This window comes from Nycticebus coucang, chromosome 3 (genome assembly GCF_027406575.1).
Source record: "Nycticebus coucang isolate mNycCou1 chromosome 3, mNycCou1.pri, whole genome shotgun sequence".
In the NCBI taxonomy this organism is placed as follows: Eukaryota; Metazoa; Chordata; class Mammalia; order Primates; family Lorisidae; genus Nycticebus; species Nycticebus coucang.
The window spans coordinates 45,369,908-45,397,788 of NC_069782.1; the positions used below are offsets into that span (position 1 = coordinate 45,369,908).

Genomic DNA, 27,881 nt, shown 5'->3' on the forward strand with positions numbered 1-27,881 from the left:
GATGATCCCCTGTGAACCCCATCTCCTCGTATTCACAACCCTGTTTCGTCCAGTCCCACAAGAAGCAAGGGTGACTCTGCGACGCACTCTGATAGTATATAGGAGAAATGTTGCTGTGTCAGCTCAAGACTTAAAGAGTTAAAAAGGCAGGACAGCTTCTACTTTTGTTCTTTTGGGAGCTCTAAGCCACTCAGTACAGCTCCCCTACTAGCAAGGCCACATAGAGTGGTACTGTGGAGAAACTGGAGTTCTGACACCCATGGAGAAAGAGAGGTCTAGCTGTCCCAGCCTCCCTCCTAAGCACAGTCTAGCCATTCCTATCAAGGAATGAACTATGTAAGTGGCCTTATCTCCCAGCCCAGTCAAGCCCCCAGCTAGCAGCCACTAAGCTATTAGCACAAAGGAAAAAAAAACTATCCAGAAAATCCCACATAATTGTGATATATAATAAATGGTTGGTGTTGCTCATAAGCCATTAGATTCTGGGGGTAGTCTATTAACATAGCATTAAATAATAAACTCTCTTTTTCCAGCAATGAATAAGTCTGTGCTTCTTTTCCTAAGCTATAATGCACAACACACATCACCATTGCTTGATACTGCCCAAAACAAATACCTTAAAGATAGGGCAGCGCCTGTGGCTCAGTGAGTAAGGCACTGGCCCCATATACCGAGGGTGGTGGTTTCAAACCCAGCCCAGCCAAAATAGCTGGGTGTTGTGGCGGGTACCTGTAGTCCCAGCTACTTGGGAGGCTGAGACAAGAGAATTGCCTAAGCCCAGGAGTTGGAGGTTGCTGTGAGCTATGACCCTACAGCACTCAACTGAAGGCAATTAAGTGAGACTCTGTCTCTACAAAAAAAAAAAAAAATACCTTAAAGAGTTCATTAAAAGAAATTACATACGAATTCTAAATCAACATAAAACTTTAAATTAAAATAACCATAAATACATGTTGATATCAATAAATAGATCTCATTTATCATAGTTACTCTTATAATGAAATCCTTAAAAAAATTAATGTTTAAATATAACTAGAAAAAAAAGGAAGAAAAACTGGGTGACACTACTTTTAACAAAATACATTTATCACAAAAACATGATAACATAAACTGGTAATATTGAAAGTGATTATGATCACAGCACATTCAGGGAAAATCAGAACCACCACTTAAATCATGAGAAGTTTTCTGAAAAGTAAGAAGCAGCATTATTTTATACAGCAGAAACTGAGAAACTAATCTTAAAAAGTCTATCCCCCCAAGAGGTATTTAATATAAAAAATAACCAACAAATAAGTTCAAAAACCTTTTTTGGATTAATCCAAATGACACATTCAAAAAACATAATTAAGGGAAAAAATACTTAAATTTTCTCTCTTCAAAGGAATTTGTATCTATCCTTCTCAGAAAAATACTAGCCAGGAGCAGTGGCTCATACCTATAATCCCAGTACTCTGGGAGACTGAGGAGAGTGAATTGCCTGAAGTCAGGAGTTCAAGATCAGCCTGAGCAAAGCCAGACCCTGCCTCTACTAAAAACAGAAAAACTAGCCAGGCATTATGGTGGGAGCCAGTAGTCCCAGCTATTCTGAAGTCTAAGACAAGCAGATCGCTTGAGTCCAGGAGTTTGAAGTTGGTGTGAGCTATGATGTTACAGCACTCTACCCAGAGTGACAGAGTAAGACTGTCTCAACAAAGAAAAAGAAATACAATACCCAACTTAATGGTTCATTATCTGGTGCACGACTGTCTATTTTGATATTAATGTATTGAATAGGTCAGTATCAAACTAACTATATTCTCCTCATCTATCAGAAGGCACTATTTAAATAGCACCAGGTTGTTAGTACATGTAACACCAATAATACTAGGCATTTAAACTGCAAAGAACAATATGTGATTAAAATCCATACTACTTTTTTTACCTGTCCTTTTGCTATGAGATAAGCAACAATTGAGGTATGTCCAAACTGAGCAGCCAGATGAATACAGCTACATCCTTCTCCATCAATTAATGAAGGATCTGCACCATATTTCATAAGTTGTACAACCATGGACAGATGGCCTTGTCTAAAATATAAAAGAACAAACACTTAGGTGCATAGTTATTTCCAATGGAATCCTCTGAAAGAGCTGTTTTTAAAAATAAGGTAATAGTAAAAAGAGTGCACATACATTTTTAAAATTTGCTTTAAAATAGATAGATGTCAAGAGACACTTAAGATTTTATGGTTCTTAGAAATCCTATCAGGAAAAAAAGTCATTGATAATCTATGGAGATCTCCATGACCTCTTAAAATATAACAATTAGTATACGCTTTCTATTAAGATACGATCTCAATTAGATATAGAAAGTAAGCAGAAGTAAATTCCCAAGAACCAACCAAATCATAAATATATAGATAGCATGCAAAAGTATTACATTTTCAAATCCATAGTTAACCCAACCTTCTAAGTAACTGGATGAATATCAGTATGGACAATTCCCTAAAAACAGCATGGACAACAAACTGCTTCCAATGAAGGCGACACAGGATAGGATAGCAATACATTATCATATTAATGATATTAGCTACTGTCATAATTAAGTTCTCCCCTTCATTTTATCATATCATTTTTAAAAAGATGTTTAATTGTATACTAAAAGGAACCAAAGAGAAAACAAATTCAAAAGCAAATTTAAACCTTGTGGCCCAGTGTAATGGGGTTGAATTCAGGTCTCCTCCAAGTTGATCCACAATAGCACCTTTCGAAATATAGTATCTATAAGACAAAATTTTAACAATTTAAACAACTTCCATTTTCAAGAAATTATGAAAAAAATTAAAATTATCCATTTTAGAGATGCTAGTTTATGCTGTTGAAGATAATCTTTTGTGATAGTTTTCAAAAACATATTTAGTGGGCAGGGTGTGGTAGCTCACACCTATAACTAGCACTCTGGGAGGCCAATGTGGGAGGATTGCTTGAGCTCAAGAGTTCAGGACCAGCCTGAGCAAGAGTGAGACCCTTTCTCTACAACTCTGGGTCACGACCCCTTCACAGGGGTCACCTAAATACATCCTACACATCAAATATCTACATTACGATTCATAACAGTAGCAAAATTAGAGTTATGAATTAGCAACGAACATAATTTTATGGTTGGGGGTCACCACAAAATGAGGAACTGTATTAAAGGGTCTCGGCATTGGGAGGCCTTAGAAAAGCTGAGAACCACTTCTCTAAAGAAATAGCCAGGTGTTGTGGTAGGTGCCTGCAGTCCCAGCTACTTGGGAGGCTGAGAGAAGAAGATTGCTTGAGCCCAAGAGTTTGAGGTTGCTGAAGTTATGACGCTACGACACTCTACCAAGGGTGACAAAGTGAGACTCTGTCTCAAAAAACAAACAAAAAAACCCAAAAACTGTTTACTCTATTCCAAGGTATTATTTTGCATACTGATATTACTGCTTTCTACAGTTACACTTTTAACAATCAGCAGAAATAAAAGAATTTAAAACATTTATGTAAATATAGAAATAGTACTATCCATGTATAATGCACATCCTTGTTTTTCCCTAGAAAATGTGGGCCAAAAAAGTACATATTATACATGGAAAAATACAACATTTGTTAAATTGGTTCTTAAAAAGTTATGCAATGAAGGGCCCAGCTTAATTGTTCAAAGCAACTTATCAAAATATTTCCGGAATATCACATTAAGAACACAAACATTTTACTCTTCCTGGACTGGTTCTTTAGCTATCTTGTAGACATTATAAATAATGTTGAAAATGTTTTCTGAGAATAGTTAGGTTAGAACCCAAAGACAAGCACAGCTCTAAGAACCAGTTTGACAAGAAGTAATATTTTCTTAAAAATCCCAACTGGGATTTCTTTAAACTAGTTTCATTCTCTTCTCTATAGTCAACTGTTTCCGAGTTATTTTAACTCACAGCAAAATTTAAATTATTACTAAGATGATGTCAATGAGTGATTTCCAACTAGTTCTAAAGTTTGCATTTTTCCCCCCCATAAAATCAGGGGAACATTTTTTTCCTGAGCTCTGAAAAAACAGTAAGTTCTATTACCTTTCATTGTAAACATTAGGAAGAGAAGTACTCAATTTTTATAACATGTTTTTTTTGGTAGCTATAAGACCCTAGCTCAAACAACACACTACTGAGATCACAGAACTCTTATTTCTAAACTCAAGCCTCCTTACAATACTGTAAGGTTATCAAAGAAATCTTCTAGGTACTAATGATCCTAGGTTTTGAGAAGGGGTTAACACAGAACAAAACTTATCAATAAGTATTTGAAAGATAAAAAACAAATAGCAAAACCCAAACATCTCTGGAGAAGATAATTGATGAAAAGACAGCCAGAATATGTCACAAAACCCTGGAAAGACTAAGGAATTCAAGGCATCTGTTACCTCCAAAGAAAGTAGTAAGAAGTTGGGCTATAAACAAAAACACTAGTTGACAGTCAATACAAACATGTTACTGAATAATTGTGTTTTCTAACATATATCCTTGCTGAAAGTGAGTAATTAGCATCACAATTAGGCATTTTAGTGACATGAAAGAAATCAAGCAGCTGATGGTACTAAAAGAACATTCTCTGTGAACTATAGCGTTCATTAAATCTTAAGATATGACTGCTCAAGTTTTTGATAGGATAACGGTTATATGTAACCCAAACTCTTCATTTTTATCTCCCTAAACTTCATTGCATGATGGTGATCTCTTGACTTCAGTCTCAGTCCCACATGGATTTTAACCCTTAACCATTCAGGCTTTGCCAAAATGTAATTTAACAAGAGTACACAAGGTGTTCAAACAGGAACCCCTTTACTCAGGTTAGCTGGCAGTCAGACAGACATTGAGCTCCTTCCCACAGAAAGATTAGAGAATTCTTTCTAAGAGAAACTGAACAGCCCCAGAGAAAAACCTCCAGAAACGGATACCAATCGACTTTGCTATATTCTGTCCTAAACACAAATGGTTAAATATAAGCACGTTAATTTAGGAAAGACAGAAATATAGAAGACCAAAATAAACAGACTAAATGTAGAGGGGAAAAAAACTTTTTTAAAAAAGTCCAGGGCCAGGCAGTACTCTGGGAGGCCAAGGTGGGTGGATCACCTGAGTTCATGAGTTTTAGACCAGCCTGAGCCAGAGCAAGACCTCATCTCTAAAAATAGCAGGCATTATGGTGGGTGCCTGGAGTCCCAGCTACTCAGGACGCTGAGGCAGGAGGATCACTTGAGCCCATGAGTCTGTCTCAAAAAAAAAAAAATCCAAAATTGGCTGGTAAAATGGCTCACACCTATAATCCCAGCACTTGGAAGGCCAGGATGAGCGCAGATTGCTTGAGCCCGGGAGTTCAAGACCAGCCCAAGCAAGAGAGAGACATGTCTCTACTAAAAATAGAAAAACTAGCAGATGTTGTGACTGGTGCCTGTAGTCCCAGCTACTCAGGAGGCTGAGGCAAAAGAATCAGTTGAGCCCAGGAGTTTGAGATTGCTGTGAGCTATGACTCTACAGCACTCTACTGACAGCAATAAAGTAACACTCTGACTCAAAGAAAATAAAATATAATATGAATTTTAAAAAATCCAAAATTATAACATCCTCCATGCAATAAAAGACAATGTACAATGGCTATATTGGGGTATAAAAGATAATTAGAGAAAAGCTAAGAAAGTGAGATAACCTCTTTCACTGGTTCCAGTATCTGACAAGTTAAAGAGTTCCTAAAAAAAAAAAAAAACATAGAAAATGAAGACAAGACACTATGGTGGGCACAGTATAAAAATATGCTTCCCAGAACTATTATAAAAAGACAAGTTTCCCAATTAAAAGTGGCCACTGACCGCCCATTAACTGGATTTATTTACACACGCATAATCAATCCACAGTAATGTAAACTTTTACAAAGTCAGGAATTAAAAAAAAAGATATTGAATGTTACGAAGGAAGAAGCAGCAGCAACACATATAATGTTCTCAGAAAATTATAGGCTCAGGCTGGGCACGGTGGCTCAAGTCTGTAATCCCAGCACTCTGGGAGGCCGAGGAGGGTGGATTGCCTGAGCTCACAGGTTCAAGACCAACCTGAGCCAGAGCGAGACCTGGTCTCTAAAAACAATAGCCAGGCACTGAGGAGAGGTGCCTGCAGTCCCAGCTACTCGGGAAGCTGAGGCAAGACAATTGCTTGGGCGCAAGAATTTGAAGTTGCTGTTGAGTTATGACGTCACCGAGGGTGACAAAATGAAACTCTGTCCTAAAAAAAAAAGAAAGAAAATTATAGGCTCCATATTTTCAAATAAGCCTCATGTTTTTTAATAAAGCCTTGCCTTAGAATCAAACTGAAAATAGACGTAAGTATTATTAACTGTTGTTGACAAAGAATCTTAAGGTAATAGGAGACGATTGAGGATAGGCGCCTGAGTGAATCACTTCTATTTTATATTAGGGTAAAAACTGAGAAAAAGTTGAAAGATTACCACTTGAAAACACTAAGAATATAAACTTAATCCCAGCTAGCATGAAGGTCTTCTCTCCAAATTATATATATTTTGTATTTTATCATTTATCATTACAAAAGTGAACCAACTTCTTTGTTTATAGTAGTTCTTTTAGTACATCCTGATACAACATCACTGTTAAAGAAGACATTTCTCCCTATTATTTTACCACAGTAACGTGCTAAACTATGTACTGCAAAGAATTCAGTTCTCCCATCTGAAGATGCACTGTGCACAGTGACACTGTGATTATGAACCAGCCTGTAACTTGCTGGCTTATTCTCACTGGTCTGTAAGTGGTTTACAGATATTTTTAAGGCAGACAGTTTCAAGACATTTTATGTTTTTCACTTCAAATTTTTATTTATTTTTTTAAAACAAAACAAACATAAATTTTTGAATTTTTTTTTTTTTGGCTGGGGCTGGGTTTGAACCTGCCACCTCCAGCATATGGGGCTGGTGCCCTACTCCTTTGAGCCACAGGCACCGCCAATGAGATCACACATCTCAACACCTGAAGCAGAAAGTATACATAAATGCTTCAAATTCTGAGGAAACTATTTTAATCTCAAATTCTATGTTCAAACAACCAATAAAGTGTAAGAGCAGAAGAGATATTAACTTCAAAACTTTTCTCTCGAAAGTAGTGTCTCAGAAATCTAAGTGTACTCGACTAAAGCTAGGAACAAACAAAAAGACAAAAACCTGCAACCTGAGGAAACAGAGACCACACAGGACAAAGGAGAATCCCAAGGTACGGGTTACATGGTGGCCCTTAAGAGCAGACCCAGACGTACAGAAATCCAGGAATGACTTCATTCCCTTCCTCCAACAAAAAAGAACTGATAAATTGGGCAGCGCCTGTGGCTCAATGGGCAGGGCACTGACCCCATACACCGAGGGTGGCGGGTTCAAACCCAGCCCCAGCCAAACTGCAACAAAAAAATAGCAGGGCATTGTGGCAGGCGCCTGTAGTCCCAGATACTCAGAAAGCTGAGGTGAGAGAATCACCTAAGTCCAGGAGTTGGAGGTTGCTGTGAGCTGTGATGCTACAGCACTCTACCCTGGGCGATAAAGTGAAACTCTGTCTCTACCAAAAAAAAAGAGAGAGCGAGAACTGATAAATTATCTAATCCCTTTGTATACAGAGGGGTGTTATAGTTCTAAGAATATGAGAAGAATTAGTAACAATATGTAGAAAATTGAACAACTTTTTTTTTTTTTTTTTTTTTTTTTGTAGAGACAGAGTCTCACTTTACTGCCCTTGGTAGAGTGCCGTGGCGTCACACGGCTCACGGCATCCTCCCGCTCTTGGGCTTATGTGATTCTCTTGCCTCAGCCTCCCGAGTAGCTGGGACTACAGGCGCCCGCCACAACGCCCGGCTATTTTTTGGTTGCAGTTTGGCCGGGGCTGGGTTTGAACCCGCCACCCTCGGCATATGGGGCCGGCACCCTACTCACTGAGCCACAGGCGCCACCCGAAAATTGAACAACTTTTAAAAAGCAGTAGTTACTTCAGACAAAATCAAAAGTTCTACAGAACAGATAATTACAGAACTCTTTTGGGTGTAGTGCATAATATTAACATACAAATAATTTCAGTATAGTACAGTGATTTAACTAAAACTATACTAGTGGACAGAAGAAAAAGTATTAGTGGTGAGGCAGGCTATGACTTCTAGTTATCCCCAAATATTATGTTCAAAACTGATAAATCAAGACACAATGGCATAAAACTTGGCAATATTTATTAAAATTAAAAATTCATATCTTTCTTTTTCTTTTTTTTTTGAGAAAGAACCTCAAGCTGTCACCCTGGGTAGAGTGCTGTGGCATCACAGCTCACAGCAACCTCCAACTCCTGGGCTCAAGCGATTCTCCTGCCTCCGCCTCCCAAGTAGCTGGGACTACAGCCATCCACCACAATGCTAGGCTATTTTTTGGTTGCAGCCGTCATTGTTGTTTGGTGGACCTGGGTTGGATTCGAACCCACCAGCTCAGGTGTATGTGGCTGGCGCTTTAGCCGCTTGAGCCACAGGTGCTGAGCCACATATCTTTCTCATTCCTAAGAATTCTGCAGATATTAATGAACATATACAAAATGATATATGAACAAAATATTAATTACACCAATGTAACAGCAAAAACACCAGAATCAATCTAATGTCCATCAGTAAGGAAACCATTCAATAAATTCAAGTACCTCCATATAACTAAATAGTATATGGATATTTTTAGAAAATGACTTAGCTCTATTGTACTTATATGAAAAATCTTGAAGATACATAAATAAAATAAAAAAGAAATATCTGCTATCATTTGTGTAAAGAAAGTAGCAATATAAATATATAAGTATAAAAACTAAAGGAAACAGCTGAGTATTGAAAATAGTTCTGAGGTTCAAGACCAAGGGATAGGGAACGATTAATGTTTCTCATTGTAAGCCTTTAAGCATTTCTTAATTTTTCAAATTGTTTATTATTTTGATTAAAAAACTTAAAAAATAAGGAATCTGGACCAACCCTTCTATTAAAGAAAACTAAAAAGATCAATAAAATACAAAAACTATTTCATAAAAAGCAAAGCCTAGGAACATTTACCTGACCAAGATTCAGGAAATGCTTAAAACTTAAAGAAATTAGAAAAATGCTCAAGATACAATTTGCTGTACGGTCAACGTGCTGGTGCAGGAGAGTTGGCCAGAAGAAAGCTAAGCAGACAAAAGTGAAATAAGGGCCAGGACCCTACAAGGATGCACTGTCAGCCTAAGGAAGAACCAAACTAAACTTGGCTCCAGCATAGTCTTCCACCACTGCGTGATCCGAAAAACCTAAAGCCCTGAAATTAAATTAAATTGGGCCTGGAAAAAACAAATGGAAATCTTTGCAACTTAGGTCTTAAATTATTCAATGAATGTTTTTCAGATACAATGTCTAATACATATTAAAAGACAATCAGGCACATGAAGGAGTAACATAAACGGACCTATAGAGCCTTCAGATACCACATTCTCAGGCACAGATTATGAAATAACTATTCACTACATGGCAAGCTTGAAATTTTCAGCAACTAACAATTTAAGTAACAGATTTGAAAAAAGTTAAGTATTCTAAAGCTGAAAATTAAATTTTTTAAATTAAAAACAAACTGAATGAATTTAATAATATATTATACATACACAAAAAGTAAATGAACTGTAAGATAGATCAGAAGAAATCCCAACTGAAAAAGAGACAAAAAGATAGAACATACAGAAGAAAGGGCAAGAGACACAGCGCACATACAATGAAAAGGTCTGACGTTTATTTAACTGGCTTCCAGAAGCACAGCAAAAGGGAAGGGGACAGCAGCAATATCTGAAGCAATTTAACCAATGAAAACATCAATCCACAGAATCAAGAATTCCTCGCAATCTCATTCAGGATAAACACAAGGAAATCCACACCTAGATCTATCATTGTAAAACTGCAGAAATAGAAAAATCTTAAAGGCAGTCAGAAAAAAAATAAAAAAGAGCCTTCAAAAATGTGATACTTAGGCTCGGCGCCTGTGGCTCAAGCGGCTAAGGCACCAGCCACATACACCTGAGCTGGTGGGTTCGAATCCAGCCTGAGCCCGCCAAACAACAATGACGGCTGCAACCAAAAAATAGCCGGGCTTTGTGGCAGACGCCTGTAGTCTCAGCTACTTGGGAGGCAGAGACAGGAGACTCGCTTGAGCCCAGGAGTTGGAGGTTGCTGTGAGCTATGATGCAACAGCACTCTACCCAGGGCAACAGCTTGAGGCTCTGTCTCAAAAAAAAAAAAAAAAAAAAAAGCGTGATACTTAGACAATTTCTCAATAGTGAGAGAAGCCAGAAAACAGTGAAATGATCTTTGCAAATAGGTAAAAGCAAAAATGACACAAAGAAAACCTGCAAACCTAGATTTCAATGCCATGTGAAAATCTCCTTCACAAAGATGAAATAAAAACTTTTTCTGACAAAAACAGAATTAAGTATCAGGAAACCCATACTGAAGGCAGAGGCAAGGTTAAGAATATACAAAGAAAAAGAAGAAACAAAGAAAATGGAAGTACACTTTCTGTAAGAAAGTGATTCATATAACTCAGTGCTTTAGCTATTACTTGCTTCATCTTGCCGAGGACCTAGGGCAAATCTGTTGCCGGCATTAATACACCATTTGCCTCCGGACTCCACTGCACATGCCTACACACCTGCAAGTAGCTCACTGTGAATTCACATCTTTATCTACAAATGTTATGTCCAAAATGTCAAAAACTACTAAATCAGACTTACTAAGATCTTGGAAGAGCATATGCTCACGCTCACGTGAAAGAGTGACTTACTAAGAAAGATTTCTTATCCTGACTCTTGATTAACAACCTGTTACTGACATTAAACAAACAAATTAATGATAAAGGACAAAATCATTTTAGGCTTAGCATGTAAAGTATTTACTACTTAGGCTGGTGTGATAATTACCTTTTCAACTCTTCTCTTTCCTTTTGTTGTTTTTTTCCCATAGAATCCATATTTAGATTCTAAATCCATCTAAATATGGATTCTATGGGAAAAAAACCCAGTCAGATGCCTGAGTTTAAGCCCTGCCTTCCACCTTTCTAGCTGTGTGTCACTAGGTAGCACATTTAAACCCCTCTGAGCTTAAGTTTCCTCTGTGGTAGAATGGTAGTAATTGTTATATGTCACATAGGGTTATTTTAAGAACAATAAAGGCAACATACATAAAAAAGCAGTCAGTACAGTAAGTTATCAAAAGCAAAGTTTTCAGGAAAAAGATACATAGGGTCAACATTTTAAAAGCTACCAATTATAGAAATTATTAGTTTTAATAACAATTATTGCCAATATTTTTATAATAATAAAACCAACGACTAAAGTACTAACTGATTAAAAATATGGAAACACATACTTGACTAAATCTATTCTGTTATTGATGGCAGCCCAATGAAGGAGGGTCACGTTTTCTTTGTCTGGCTGCCGCACATCATATCCTGCTTCCACCAACTCTCGGCAGCGTTCATATATTCCGTATCTCGAAAAGAAAAAAAAATATAGAATTGTTAACTACTATCGAACAAGAACATTTTCAGCTAAACATAACATTTTCAGAATAAAATCATGCTTCATTGTAGTAAATGGAAATTAAAACATACTTCTCAACAGAAAATATTACTTTTAAATATCAACATTCCAGAAGCTTTTACTAATCCATTTTATAGTTCTAAAATTTCTCATTTGTAATAATAGAAGTCTCAGTAGGTAAAGGAGGAAAGAAAACTTCCATCAGCTACTTATTTTTCTTCATATCACCACTTTATTCCTCAAAACACTTAAGGCAGATTTTAAAAATACACACAAGCTAAAAATTATTAAATACACAAAAATCAGTAACAAGAAGCATATAAATGATTTAGAAGAACATCAAGGAAGCAGGATGCTTTACCAAGCCCCAGGATTCTCTATTTGCAAATTTAGCTTCTATATTCCTGAAGTTCAGAGTGTGAGGGGGTGGGGAAGAGTCCTGTGACTCAGTTCAAGCCAATGAGATATATATACATCTACTGGGAGAATTCCAGAAAAGATATTTGTATCTGATAAAAGAGACAGGCCTAAGCAGGGACTCTGATCCTTCCTTTACTGTGTGAAATTAAGGACTTCTTTTAACTTTCTTACTATGGAAATTTTCAAGCATAAACAAAAAAAAAAAAACTAGTACAAAAAACAAAAACAAACAAACAAAAAAAGACTAGTACAATAAACCATCAAGATCCCATCAAGCCACAACCACCATCAACTTCATCCTAACCAAAATATCAGGTCCTTGGAAATATATGACACAAAAATTTAAATGAGCTTTAAAAATAATTTCTTAATCAGAATAGTCTACAAAACAGGGAAGGCACGCCACATGGTGAGGTTAAGTAAGGGCATACTTGTAATAAAGGGATAGTTAAAGCTCAGTGCCTCACGCCTGTAATCCCAGCACTCCGGAAGGCTGAGGTCGGGGGATCACCTGAGCTCACAAGTTCGAGACCAGCCTGAGCAAGAGCAAGAGGAAGAGCAAGAGCAAGACCCTGTCTCTATTAAAAATAGAAAAACAAGCCGGGCATTGTGATGGACATCTATAGTCCCAGTACTCAGGAGGCGAAGGCAGGAGGATCGCTTGAGCCCAAGAGTTTGAGGTTGCTGTGAGCTATGCCACTATGGCACTCTACCCAGAGGACAGAGGAGATTCTGTTGCAAAAAAGTATCCACTTATATGTGTTAAGTTATCTAATAGAGAAATTAGCTTTACTAATATTTAATACAGCCTGCACACTGCTGCCCTCGCTGGCTCTATTTTGGAAGTGTGTATATACAGACACATGTACACAAGGTAATCACCTTTATTTCTCCCCTTCATTTCTCTCTTTTTCTCCTTTTAGATGCCAGACAATAAAGACTAGAACATTCAAAAGCAACTGTGTATACAGGGGAACGAGAAAGTGACGGTGCATGCCCAGAGAAAAGTGCAAGCAGAGAAAAGACCTGGGAGGACCTCCATTTCACACCTCAGGCTGACCCCTGACACAGAGAACACCTACAACAATCAAAACAACAAAAACAGTAAACAAAAAAACAGCAAACTCTAGGGACAGGAGAGCATCTCATCTTGTGAGTTACCACATTATTAGATTCAAATGTACAGTTTTTAACCACAACAACAAAAATCAGAAGGCATACAAAGAAACAGGCAAGTGTGGCCCATTCAAAAGAAAAAACAAATCAACAAAAACTAGCCTGAGAAACACCCGGTGGCAACCTACTAGACAAAGACTTAGGACAAGTGAATTAAAGATGCTCAAAGAACTAAAAGACATGGAGAAAGCCAACACAACAGCGCATAAATAAAATGGAAATACAGCTGTTCCTTGACTCACCATGGGCTGAGCTCCAACAAAACTACCGTTAAGTGGCAAATATCATAAATTGAAAACATATTCATACCCCTAACCTACTAAACATCATAGCTTAGTCTAGCCTACCTTAAACATGCTCAGAACATTTACATTAGTCTATAGCTGGGCAAAATCATTTATTACCACAAAGCCTATGGAATGTTGTTAAACATCTTACCTAATTTATTGAATACTATACTGAAAATGAAAACCTGAATGGTTGGATGAGTACTTGAAATACAGTTTCTACTGAATGAGTATCATTTTTGCACCATCACATAGTAAAAAAATAGTAAGTCAAATCCTTCTAAGTCAGGACCATCTGTATCACCATGGAGACAGATAACCTAAAAAGAAATTTAAAAAGAAATTCTGTTCTGGGGGCAAGACATGCTTGCAAGAGGGACTTTACCTAACAAATGCAATCAGTGTAACCTGGCTTATTGTACCCTCAATGAATCCCCAACAATAAAAAAAAAAAAAAAAAAAAAGAAAGAAAGAAATTCTGAGGTACACAGCACTTTTTCTAGGGTGAGCTTGCAAACTTAATTGTCAGATCGTTGTATTTCCATCATTATATAATATAGTTTCTAAAAGATTTAAATATGTTATCTATAAAACTTCATGTGGACAAAATAAAACATTTTGAAATAATTTTCTAATGTTTGAACCCATTTGTTATAATTACAAAAGTATTCAAACCTAATTAGTTTGTAAATAGTAATTGTCACCAGAAAATAGATAGGTACTTGGTAAAGTTCCATAAAATCTTTGTTAAAGTAGAATACTGAAAAGGTAACAATTGTGATTTAGTAGATGCCACCTACACTGCAATTCTTCAATTTTGGAATTATGTTTGTAAGGTGTCTTTTTTATTTTTAGGCAAGAAAATCATCAAAAAGAAGTATGATTAGATGTGCATAAAATATTAAACCAAGGCCTAAAATAACAATGATAAAGCATACTTAATTATACTACGTTCACTGTAAATAAGATAAATGAAAATATAATAATATATATAAAATATATATCATATATGTATTTCCCCAACACTGACCTACAAATTCACTGCAATTCTAATTAAAATCCCAAGAACACTGCACAAACTTCACACGTGGGACTCTAAAACTCATTTGGGAAAAGTAAAAAGTCAAGAACAGAAAAGCCCTTTTTGAAAACTAGGGAAAAAAAATACAGTGAATAAAACAACATGATATCCAAGATTTAACAAGATTCAATAAATGGAACAGAAAAGAATATGGAGAAATGGACCACATATGTGGCAGCTTCAAGCATAAAAGAGACATATTATTAAGTTATCAGAGAAAGAACAAACAACTCAGTAAATGGTGGTTGGGATATGACTGGTTATCTACGGTAAAGAAACGAAACTAGAAGTGTGTTCACACCATACAAAAAATTCCTAAATTAAGATTACAAATAAGCACACAAATGTAAAACGATAAAATCTTGAAACTTACAGAAGAAATACAGATGTTTCCCTTTCAGGACATTATTTTAAGCTCTGGCACATATACTGACATTAAAAAAAGTAGTACCAGCTTGGCGCCCGTAGCACAGTGGTTGCAGTGCCAGCCACATACAGAGGGTGGCGGGTTCGATCCCAGCCCAGGCCAGTTAGACAACAATGACAACTGCAACAAAAAATAGCCAGACATTGTGGCAAGCACCTGTAGTCCCAGCTACTTGGGAGGCTGAAGCAAGAGAATTGCTTAAGCCCAAGTGTTGGAGGTTGCTGTGAGCTGTGATGCCCCCGTACTCCAACAAGGGCGACATAGTGAGACTCTGTCTCAAAAAAAAAAGAAAAAAGAAAAAACAATCTACAAAAGGATGTGTATAAAATACAATTTATATAAATTATAAGCATACATTATAGCGGCATACTTTGTTTATAGAAATGTATGGGACTGTGAATGAGAGCGATTCAGAGACTTCAAGAGAGGTTTCTCTGGGGGGTGGGTAAAGGAAAGAACACACTAGCAAGCAACCTGGAGCAACTATGGCAAAATGCTAGCACTTGCATAATGTGACAGTTATGCTTCATAACTTAAGTAAATGACTTAAAACCAGAAATTTCTGGCAGTATACATAAATACTTTTCAAGAATATGATAGTTTGAATGATATGTAAGGAATAAACAAGAGTGGCTGAGTTTTTTCCCTTAAGATGTTACTACAGGAATATATTTGTTTTCTGATCTGAAATGATACATTGTGGGGGGGGGCAACCTTAATGACAAAGGAAAGAAAGGAGATATTGAAAGGAGTAAAATCTCAAATGGAGAAACTGGGCTCTGAGGAAAAGAAAAAAGGGGTGATGGGCTGGGGGTGTAGCTCTGGGAGGCTGAGGCGGGAGGACTGCTTAAAGCCAAGAGTTCAAGATCATCCTGAGCAAGACCAAGACCCACCCTCCCCTACAAAAAAGAAAAAAATGGCTGGGCATAGGGGCAGATGCCTATAGTCCCCACTTCTTGGGAAGGTGAGCTAAGAGAATCCCTTGAGCCTAGGTGTCTGAAGTTGCAGTGACCTGTGATGATGCCACTGCACTCTACCTAGGGTGACTCAAAGATCCTGTCTCAAAAGAGAGAGAGAGAGAGAAAGATGGAGAGCTGTGCAGAACTGGTGATGTGAAGAACATGAAGTACTTAACTGTCCAAGTAAGCAAAAATAAAATACTGGAGGAAAAACCAGCTAAGCTTTCAAGAAACAAAAACAAAACACAGTCAAACAAAAAGAACCACTCATTTAGTCCCATAAAACCTAATACAGTAGAACCTCTGTATGTTGACCACCCAAGGGATGGGATGGTTAACGAGTCAACACACAGAAGCAGAAGCGGTCGACATATAGAACTAGACCAACTGCTCCAATACATACACATGGTGCACGTCCAGTCTGTTAAAATTAGGTCAACTTAAGGAGGTGGTCAAGGTAGGGAGGTGGTCAACTATGGAGTTTCTATTGTATGTGTTTATGATGCTTAGTTTGAGAAATGTTCACAAAAAATACAAAGTTACTTGATGTCTAAATATCTGGCTTCGTAATTATTAACAACTTAATGGTATCCTGCTACCCATTATATTACAAAGGAAATGACTGAAAGAAAAAAGCTTTTAATTTTTGGTAATTTACATAATAGTAAAGCACAGCTGTAAATTTTCACCATTAGTATTCTTTGAACTAAATGTAGAGCAATGTAAACTGTTTATAAACCCAGTTGGCACAAGCGTACTTTGATCTTTGAGTATACATAGCATTCAAGAATGAAATACTCTTCAACAGTGGGCTCTTTGTCTCTGCACAAAAGCAAAGAAAAAGGTGGCAAAAATTACCTGAATCAACTTTTTCAGAACTCTGGAAATCAGGTACCAAAGGTTTTCAGCCATGCAGAGAACATTTAGTCAAGAAAAACACTAAAGAGGGACTGGGCATGGTGGCTCACATAATCCCAGCACTCTTGGAGGCCTAGTCAAGTGCACTGCTAGAGCTCAGGAGTTCAAGACCAGCCTGAGCAAGAACAAGACCCCTATCTCTACGAACAATAGAAAAACAACCCAGGTGTTATGGTAGGCACCTGTAGTCCCAGCTACTTGGGAGGCCAAAGCAGGAGGATTGCTTGAGCCCAAGAATTTGAGGTGTTATGAGCTATGATGCCACAGCACTCAACCCAAGGGCAACTGACTGAGACTCTGCCTCAAAAAAAAAAAAAAAAAGAAAGAAAGAAAGAAAAGAAAAATACTAAAGAACTAAAGGAAATGTGTCTAAAGAATTAAATATAAGAACAATGTCTCACCTTACAGAAATACCAAGAAAGAAAGAAATTATTAAAAGAACTCAAAATCTAGAGTTGAGGGGCAGCGCCTGTGGCTCAAAGGAGTAGGGCGCCCGTCCCATATGCTGGAGGTGGCAGGTTCAAACCCAGCCCCAGCCAAAACTTGCAAAAGAAAAAAAAAAAAAAACCTGCAGGCTCGTCCCAAAGCCTGCACCTGTGGTTAAAATCTACAGTTGAAAAGTACAATAACTAAAATGAAAACTCCACTAAAAAAATGCTCAAAACAGCTTTTATCTGGGCACAGTGGCTCACGCCTGTAACCCAGCACATGGGAGGCCGAGTTGGAATGGACTGCCTGAGCTCACAGGTTCAAGACCAGCCTGAGACAGAGTGAGACCTCATCTCCAAAAAATAGCCAGTGTTGTGGTGGGCGCCTGTTGTCCAGTTACTTGGGAAGCAAAGGCAAAAGAATCGCTTGAGCCCAACAGTTAGAGGTTGCTGTGAGCGATGATGCCAAAGCACTCTACAGAAGGTGACATAGTGAGACTCTGTCTCAAAAAAAAAACCCCAGCAATAACAACAACAAAAAAGCAGCTTTTAGCAGGCTGAAAAAAAAAATTAGTGATAGGTCAATTGAGGTGCCCAGTCTAATTAAAAAAAAAAAAAAAAGAACAAAAGATTCTGGGGGCAAGACATGATTGCAAGAGGGACTTTACCTAACAAATGCAACCAGTGTAACCCGGCTTATTGTACCCTCAATGAATCCCCAACAATAAAAAAAAAAAAAAGAACAAAAGAAGAAAAATGAACAGTCTCAGAAACCTACAGAACAAACACACCAACATATACGTATATAATTGAACTCCTAGAAGAAGAAGAAAGGAAAAAACAGAAAGAATATTTGAATAGTGGCCAAATTTCCCAAATGTGATGAAAACATTAATCTATACACCAAGATCTATAGACAGATAAATAAGAGCTATATAACCTTTATATTGGAGAAGCCCAAATAACTCCAAGTAGGATAAACTCAGAAACTCACACCTAGACACATCATAATCAAACTGTCAAAAGACAAAGTTAAAAACAGAATCTTGAGAGAAGGGAGGGAGAACTGACTTATCACATATAAGGGATCTTCAACAAGCAGTAACGAAGGGACTGGGGAACAAACAAGGCAGAAGATATATATAATATAGAGAAGAATTTTTTTTGCGAGTCTCACTTTGTCACACTCGGTAGAGTGCCGTGATGTCACAGCTCACAACCTCAAACTCTTGGGCTTAAGAGACACTCTTGCCTCAGCCTCCCCAGTAGCTGGGACTACAGGTGCCCTTGTTTGCAGTTGTCATTGTTGTTTAGCAGGCCCTGGCTGGGCTCAAATCCGCCAGCCTCGGTGTGTGTAGCTGGCACCCTACTCACTGAGCTACAGGCACCAAGCCTATATAGAGCAGAATTAAATCTTACCTTATTACCCATTACCTTAAATATAAGCCAATTAACTGACTTGATTAAAAGAATGTATACTTCTTGAGGTTTTGTTACGGTTGAACAATGAGAATTGTTGTTCAATATGTAGGTTCGAGGAAAAATCACGCCTTCGACACTTTTTAAGTTTATAAATGTATCTCCCTTTTAAAGACATATGAAATTGCTACTTGTTTTTCCTAGCAATACAGATCACATTTTCCTCCTTTACTTTTATATATTTTCCAAAGCTTGTTTTTTATGTTTATAAGGTAAACTACATATCCCACAAATGGCATCTTTATAAAACTTCCAAATATTTTTAAATAATCAAAAAAATTAAAATATTCTTAGTCTCTTTCAAGAGCAAAAAAAGTAATAAACTGAATACTACTGATAATTACAAATGTTCAAATACAAAGAAATAAGCTAACAGTCCCTCACAAAAAGGTCAAGAATCTGCAGGTGTTAAAATCACCTTTGAAAATATGAAGACCGATCTCTATCTGGAAACTTTGATCAAGATAAAGGAGGCAACATTCATTGTATGTTCACTATATATTAAGTATAATAAACGTTTTATATGTATCAGCTATTTGCATATTGATATGATACCAATTATTTGGTTAAATTATTATCCTATTCATGATTACCAAGAAATAGAATTTTCAGGCAGCACCTGTGGCTCGGTGGGTAGGGCGCTGGCCCCATATACCGAGGGTGGCAGGTTCAAACCCAGCCCCAGCCAAATTGCAACAAAAAAATAGCCAGGCCTTGTGGCAGGCACCTGTAGTCCCAGATACCCAGGAGGCTGAGGCAAGAGAATCACCTAAGCACAGGAGTTGGAGGTTGCTGTGAGCTGTGTGAAGCCACGGCACTCTACCAAGGGTGATAAAGTGAAACTCTGTCTCTACCAAAAATAAATAAATACATAAATAAATTTTCTTTTAGCAGAAAAGATTCCAAGCTAAACTATTTCTGTTATTATTGACTACCAAAAGACTCAAACTTATTCTTTCACCTTCTCCCTCTCACTCGACCCCTCCCCAAGCCAGCTAGAGCAAGCAATTACCCATTGCTTCCCAGTGCAGACCCAGAGCATAAACTGGGCTGAAGAAAAGTGGAAGAGAAAAGGTGGAACAGAACTGCAGAGATCAGCAGAAACATAAGCAAACAGAAAAATGACACAGCATACACTGGATAGCAAAATAACCCCGATGATTATTTCTAAGTAAACCATTTATTTCTACTCAGAGTATTTCTAATTTCTGGAATAACAGTTAACATTTAGGTAAGAGATAATTCTAGAATGGATAGTATCCCAAGTCAAAATATATGAAAGATAATCAAACTTGGTTCATCAAAAATAAAAGGTTCAGAAGTAGGGTTACCATACAATATATGGAACACTTACACTAAAAAAATAAAAATTATTCATCTAAAATAGTAGGCATCCTACTATTTGTTTTTTGCTGAATCTGGCAAGCACAAAGAGCCTCAGCTATGTCACAGAATGAATTATTTACATAATATATTAAGGCCTAAATGTAACTGATTAAAGTATTAAATTCAAACCTATATATTTTTAAAAATGAATCAAAATTTATATATTAAAGTTTAGTATTGTGTATTTTTTATTTCCACTGTAAATAATTAAAAATTTCTAAGCATATTCCAAGTGAGAAAGGGAAGACCATGAAAAAAATAAATTAGGCTGTAATGACACAGAACTTGGAGTTTTGCCTGTCTTGTTTTTCTTGTTGTTTAAAATGTGGAAAACAATAAGATTTCACGTTAGTCTACTAAAAAGTATGTACAGGTTGATCACTCCCAATACAAAAGCCTCCAAAATCTAAAAATTCCAAGTGCCAACATGATACCACAAGTGGAAAATTCCATACCTGACTTCATGTAACAAGTACATAAAATTATTGAAAATACTGTAGATAAAATACCTTCAGGCTATGTTTATAAGACATACATATATGAAACACAGTTGAATTTCAAGTTTATAGACTTTAGTATCATCCCCAAAATATCTCATTTATGAATACGCAAATATGACGAAATAAAAAACATCTGAAATTCAAAACACTCTGGTCTCGAGCATTTCTGATTAGGCAACCTGTATTTAGATAAGACAGCCTAGTCAAACCAAACAACAAAGAAACATACAAAAGAAAACAAAATCATCTTCAGAGGACTGAAGAACACTAAAAAAGAAAAAGAAGGCTCAGTGCCTGTGGCTCAAGCGACTAAGGTGTCAACCACATACATCTGAGCTAGGGGGTTCAAATCCAACCCAGGCCCACCAAACAACAATGGCTGCAACCAAAAAATAGCCAGGTGTTGTGGCGGGCACCTGGAGTCCCAGCTACTTGGGAGGCAGAGGCAGGAGAATCACTCGAGCCCAGGAGTTGGAAGTTGCTGTGAGCTGTGATACCACAGCACTCTACCCAGGGCAACAGCTTGAGGTTCTGTCTCAAAAAGAAAAAGAAAAATAATCATTTTTTATAGATGTCATGGAATTTATGTTGTTGCACTCAACGCCTATGCAAAGAAAAGAGATCACTTTATAGTCAAATTATTCAGATTGTTGAATAATTTCATGGGGATCACAGCCCCTTTAAAAATGTAATGAAAGTCACAGATTGTACTAAGAAACATGCTCTAACACAGAAAATTCTGCATACAATTCCGAGACATTCAAAACAGTTTGAAGCACTTTCTAGGATCCAGGTAAGGATGCTAAGTAATTCAGACACCTTTAAGCAAGTTTTAATAAAGGCCACATTTCTCTGAAATTTGGTTTGCACTGAATAGTGTTAAGGTTTCCAGCACTTTATATAATAAAAAAAGCATAGCAAGTTCTTTACACTAGAAAAAAATACTATTTCATAGCTTCAGAGAACAAAAAATACTCAGTTTTACTTAGTTTACTGGTATAACAGACATCACTTCATGCTTTCTTCTTGAAGTAAATATGCAGATAACAAGATGCCCCCCCCTCAAAAAACATACACCTTAAGTTGTGACCATTTAACTCTACTAGATGCAATGAACTTCAGACAACTCTTTAAAGCCGAAGACCCTATGAACTAGTTTCTCCTTTTTGTTTGCAGATGGTTAATATCTCAAGTTCCATATGATTTGCATTATAATATGCTTAGATTTACCCTTTTCCTTGGTCGATTTCAAAAACTGGCATTTTGAAGATAACATTTTAGACAACTCTATAAGATATTTCCCTCAGCAGAGGTTAAATAAATAAAGGAAACACATTTTCTTTCTAATCTGTACATCTGGTTGAAAGGGAAGAGAACATTGGATATGCACTAATATTTTCCATTTAAAATGCTTTAATACCAGGCGGCGCCTGCGGCTCAGTGAGTAGGGCGCCGGCCCCATATACCGAGGGTAAACCCAGCCCCGGCCAAACTGCAACAAAAAAATAGCCGGGCGTTGTGGCGGGCGCCTGTAGTCCCAGCTGCTCGGGAAGCTGAGGCAAGAGAATCGCGTAAGCCCAAGAGTTAAGAGGTTGCTGTGAGCCGTGTGACGCCACGGCACTCTACCCCAGGGCGGTACAGTGAGACTCTGTCTCTACAAAAAAAAAAAAAAAAAATGCTTTAATACCAACAATGTTTTCCAATTCTTCATAACCAATTTTACATTCTTAGAGCATAATTAATTTCTGGAAAGATTACTAAGTACCAACAGCAAACAAACACATCAAAGTAGCCAATGGAAAAGAAATTTATTTATTTGAGATATGGACAACCTTCTCAAGGTAGTAAGGCTGTTATTCAGGTTAATATTTCACTTAAAATGCAGATGCCAAAGAAAACAATTACAACAAAAACCTTACTGTGTAGCCTTGACTATGTCCCATGTGCTGTAATCATCAATGTGAGTTTTCCGTCCAAGAGGTTCACCATATCCGTGGTTATAATGGCTTTGGGGTTTGATTTCCTGTTAAAGAGAAAAATCACACACAATCAAGAAGTGAAAAAACAGGAGAGAAGCGAGATTTATTCCTGCGTACCAGGCCGTGCTGCTTATGGCAGCGCTGGAGGGGGGTGCTGAGCTGTTGGATATGAAGTGTAACAGAACAAACTTTACCACCTGAAACTGCTGCTTCAAGTTCACATCAGGCAAGAAGCAAACCTCATAACAATCAACAAGACCAAAGAAGAGTACACTTAAGTTGAAGACACACACTTGATCTGAAACAAGAAGTTTGTGCCTACTCTACAGCTTAGAAAGAGCACTTCCCAACGCTGCTAGTAGTCTTTGTTTTCTTCAGTGCTGTACTGTGAGATTGCCCGGTGCAGCAGCAGTTGTATTCTTTATTAGCTTGGTAGATCATTTTCTCTCACTCTTTTTTTTAATACTAGCAACTTTCATCCTTTGAAACGTGTGCTGAAAAAGAAGAATCAGCAAATACTACTGGAAGTGCAATATTTGGTTATCACTGTGAGATGAGCTTTGATCCAAACCTTCTCCACAAAAATGGACACAATGGATACCCCAATGGTACTTCAGCAGCACTGCGTGGAACTGGGGTTATTGAAAAACTGTTAACCTCTTACGGATTTATTCAGTGTTCAGAACGTCAAGCTAGACTTTTCTTCCACTGTTCACAGTATAATGGCAACCTGCAGGACTTAAAAGTAGGAGATGATGTTGAATTTGAAGTATCATCTGTTCGGCAGACTAGGAAACCGATTGCTGTTAAACTGGTGAAGATAAAACCAGAAATCCTCCCTGAAGAACGAACGAATGGACAAGAAGTGTTTTATCTGACTTACACTCCTGAAGATGTCGAAGGAAGTGTTCAGCTGGAAACTGGAGATAAAATAAACTTTGTAATTGATAACAATAAACATACTGGTGCTGTAAGAGCTCGTAACATTATGCTGTTGAAAAAGAAACAAGCCCACTGTCAGGGAGTAGGTTGTGCCATGAAGGAGGCGTTTGGCTTTATTGAAAGAGTTGATGTTGTAAAAGAGATATTCTTTCACTATAGTGAATTTAAGGGTGACCTAGAAACCTTACAGCCTGGAGATGATGTGGAATTCACAATCAAGGACAGAAATGGTAAAGAAGTTGCAACAGATGTCAGACTATTGCCTCAAGGAACAGTCATTTTTGAAGACATCAGCATTGAACATTTTGAAGGAACTGTAACCAAAGTTATCCCAAAAGTACCCAGTAAAAATCAGAATGACCCATTGCCAGGACACATCAAAGTTGACTTTGTGATTCCTAAAGAACTTCCCTTTGGAGACAAAGATACAAAATCCAAAGTGACCCTGCTGGAAGGTGACTATGTTAGTTTTAATATTTCAACAGACCAACGTGACAAATTAGAGTGAGCAACCAATCTAGAAGTTCTATCAAATACATGTCAGTTCACTAATGAAGCCAAAGAAATGGGTGTGGCTGCCGCCATGAGAGATGGTTTTGGTTTCATCAAGTGTTTGGAACGTGATGCTCGCATGTTCTTCCACTTCAGTGAAATTCTAGATGGGAACCAGCTCCATACTGCAGATGAAGTGGAGTTTACTGTGGTTCCTGATATGCTCTCTGTCCAAAGAAATCATGCTATTAGGATTAAAAAACTTCCCAAGGGCACAGTTTCATTCCATTCCCATTCAGATCATCGTTTTCTGGGCACTGTAGAAAAAGAAGCTACTTTCTCCAATCCTAAAACCACTAGCCCAAATAAAGGCAAAGAGAAGGAGGCTGAGGATGGCATTATTGCTTATGATGATTGTGGGGTGAAGCTGACTATTGCTTTTCAAGCCAAGGATGTGGAAAGATCTACTTCTCCTCAGATAGGAGATAAGGCTGAATTTAGTATTAGTGACAAACAGAGGCCTGGACAGCAAATTGCAACTTGTGTATGACTTTTAGGTCGTAATTCCAACTCCAAGAGGCTCTTGGGTTATGTGGCAACTCTAAAGGATAATTTTGGATTTATTGAAAAAGCCAATCATGATAAGGAAATCTTCTTCCATTACAGTGAGTTCTCTGGTGATGTTGATAGCCTGGAACTGGGGGACATGGTTGAGTACAGCTTGTCCAAAGGCAAAGGCAATAAAGTCAGTGCAGAAAAAGTGAACAAAACACATTCAGTGAATGGTATTACTGAGGAAGCTGATCCCACCATCTAATCTACTCTGGCAAAGTCATTCGTCCCCTGAGGAGTGTTGATCCAACACAGACAGAGTACCAAGGAATGACTGAGATTGTGGAGGAAGGGGGATATGAAAGGTGAGGTCTATCCATTTGGCATAGCTGGGATGGCCAACAAAGGGGATTACCTGCAGAAAGGGGAGAGTGTCAAGTTCCAGTTGTGTGTCCTGGGCCAAAATGCACAGACTATGGCCTACAACATCACACCCCTGAGTAGGGCCACAGTGGAGTGTGTGAAAGATCAGTTTGGCTTCATTAACTATGAAGTAGGAGATAGCAAGAAGCTCTTTTTCCATGTGAAAGAAGTTCAGGATGGCATTGAGCTACAGGCAGGAGATGAGGTGGAGTTGTCAGTGATTCTTAATCAGCACACTGGCAAGTGCAGCAGCGCCTGTAATGTTTGGCGAGTCTGTGAAGGCCCCAAAGTTGTTGCAGCTCCTAGACCTGATAGGTTGGTCAATTGCTTGAAGAACATTACCCTGGATGATGCCAGTACTCCTCGCCTAATGGTTCTTCGTCAGCCAAGGGGACCAGATAACGCAATGGGATTTGGTGCAGAAAGAAAGATCCGTCAAGCTGGTGTCCTTGACTAACTACATCCACAAAGCACATCATTAATCCACTATGATCAAGTTGGGGGGGGGATTCTGATGAAGGGTTCTGAATATCTCCCTCTTCATCCCTCCCCAAATCTGGAATACTTATTCTATTGAGCTATTAGACCAGTTTTAACACCTTCCTCCTGTTACGTTTAAAAAAATAAATAAATTTAAGAACACCAAAAAAAAAAAAAAGTGAAAAAACAGGTACAAAAAATATTTCAATATTTTATTCTAGTGCTTTTGCTGTTTGAAATAATTAAGTGATTAAATTTTACATTGTTCTGAAGTCTGTACTCTTATTAGACAAAAAGTACATTCAAATAGATCTCTTGTACACATTCCCAAAATAAAAAAAGTTGCAACACTGTAAATCAGTGACAAGTAACTACCTGAAATTCATCCCAGAACTCATACCTTTATGGCAAATCAATTCATTCCCTCAGATCAATTTTTTTCTTACTCTAGCTAACCTCCAGCCCTAAAACTTTACTTTAAAATCTTTGTCACACACCCTGTCCTATTTCCCAAATAAACACTAAGGTCCTATAGGAAGGAACCTAAGGACATTATCACCTTTTCTTAAACTCCACGCTCAGGGTCACCATCAGATAAATAAGGAGCATGGAGCAGCTCTGATAAAAAGTAAATCCACTTGAATAGTTCAAAAAATGTCAATATCCTTAAGAAAAGTAACTTCTCTTTTTTTTTTTTTTTTTGAGACAGTCTCACTTTGTCACCCTCCATAGAGTGCTATAGTGTCACAGCTCACAGCAACCTCCAACTCTTGGGCTCAAGCAATTCTCTTGCCCCAGCCTCCCAAGTAGCTGGGACCACAGGTGCCGGCTGCAATGCCTGCTATTTTTAGAGATGGGATCTCACTCTGGCTCAGGCTGATCTCGAACCTGTGAGCTCAGGCATTCCACCCACCTAGAATAAAACTAACTTTTTATATAAAAATTTAAATGAAAATTCACAGAATATTACATTCATTCAAAGTTGATATGCTAGAGGGGAGACAAGATGGCGGACTGAAGCCAGCTTTCAACAAAGGCTCCCGTCCAGAAGGAGAGTTAAGGGACAGGAATTTAGTAAGTATCCTGGTGGACTTGAGCCTCACCAATTGAGAAGGCTGAAGAACGCACATCAACACCGCTGAGGCAAGTTGTGATCACAAGGACGCAAACAAAAGGTACAAAATCCACCACCAAGCGGACGGGAGTCCCCCTCCCCCATGAGACCGGCTCAAGAGCCCCACAATTGAACAAGTGGGCAGAAATTAAAGCCCCTCCCACTACACTCCACGGGAGAGACCTTCTAAAAACTGGACCTACCTCCCCTACTGGGGTGCCGTGGCGTTCTCCTGCCGGACATAGGGCTGAATAAAACTTTGGGAATCCTTTGCCGGCAACCCTGAATCCCCGGCGCTCCCCTCCCCGCCCACTGAGGTCCGGAGGCCTGTCCCCCAGGACTTCGGATCCTTGGGTGATTTCTCAAGGGGAGTGGACAGTCCCCGAGTTGCGACTGGTCAGCATTGACTCTGAGGCGCGCCGAGTGAGGAGAGGGCACCGGGCTGAGGGGGAGTCACGCCTCGCGGCACTTCCCTGCGGTGCAGTGCACCAACCCTCCCCGGGCATACGGGGCCCAAGACTGAATCAGACTCTGGCCTCCCCGCTGAGAGCTGAGAACCCCTACTCTCACTCGGGGTCTGAGGGCCTGTCCCCCAGGAGTTCGGCTCCTTGGGTGATTTCTCGAGGGGAGTGCACAGAGCCTGAGCTGCGTCAGGTCAGCGCTGACTCTGGGATACGTGAGCGAGGAGAGGGCACTCCGCTGAGGGGAAATCAAGCCTTGGCGGCACTTCCCTGCGGTGCAGTGCAGGAGCCCTCCCCGGGCACAAGACTGAATAAGACCCTGGCCTCCCCGCTGAGAGCTGAGAGCCCCTACTCTCACTCGGGGTCTGAGGGCCTATCCCTCCGGAGTTCGGCTCCTTGGGTGATTTCTCGAGGGGAGTGCACAGTGCCTGAGCTGCGTCAGGTCAGCGCTGACTCTGGGATATGTGAGCGAGGAGAGGGCACTCTGCTGAGGGAAAATCAAGCCTTGGCGGCACTTCCCTGCGGTGCAGTGCAGGAGCCCTCCCCGGACCGTAGTATTGCGTGAAACTGAATGAAACTCTAGCTTCCCCCCGCCCCACTCCCAATCCGGGTCAGGGGGCCCATCCCCCAAGAGTTCTGATTCTTGGGGGATCTCTTAAGGGGTGTGGACCCAGCACAAACTGCGGCCGCTCAGTGCTGACTCTGGGGCGCGGGACAGAGGAGAAAAGGGTCGCCTGAGTGCCCACACCAGAGCAGCAGTT

General features: G+C 38.8%; 1 protein-coding gene and 1 pseudogene across 2 annotated transcripts in view; one reads left to right on the forward strand and one right to left on the reverse strand.

Moving 5' to 3' along the window:
- The window catches only part of ZDHHC17 (zinc finger DHHC-type palmitoyltransferase 17), a 101,499-nt gene that overhangs the window by 42,006 nt on the left and 31,612 nt on the right, over positions 1-27,881 (reverse strand). The window contains exons 2-5 of the mRNA XM_053582658.1: positions 22,597-22,700; positions 11,444-11,566; positions 2,685-2,762; positions 1,925-2,069 (exon numbers count right to left, since the gene is read on the reverse strand). Coding sequence (XP_053438633.1) covers positions 1,925-2,069; positions 2,685-2,762; positions 11,444-11,566; positions 22,597-22,700 — 450 coding nt within the window. The remainder of the gene's footprint in view (positions 1-1,924; positions 2,070-2,684; positions 2,763-11,443; positions 11,567-22,596; positions 22,701-27,881) is intronic.
- LOC128580600 (cold shock domain-containing protein E1-like) lies at positions 22,961-25,680 on the forward strand (annotated as a pseudogene). Its single transcript, XR_008378702.1, has one exon. The product of XR_008378702.1 is annotated as a cold shock domain-containing protein E1-like (transcript).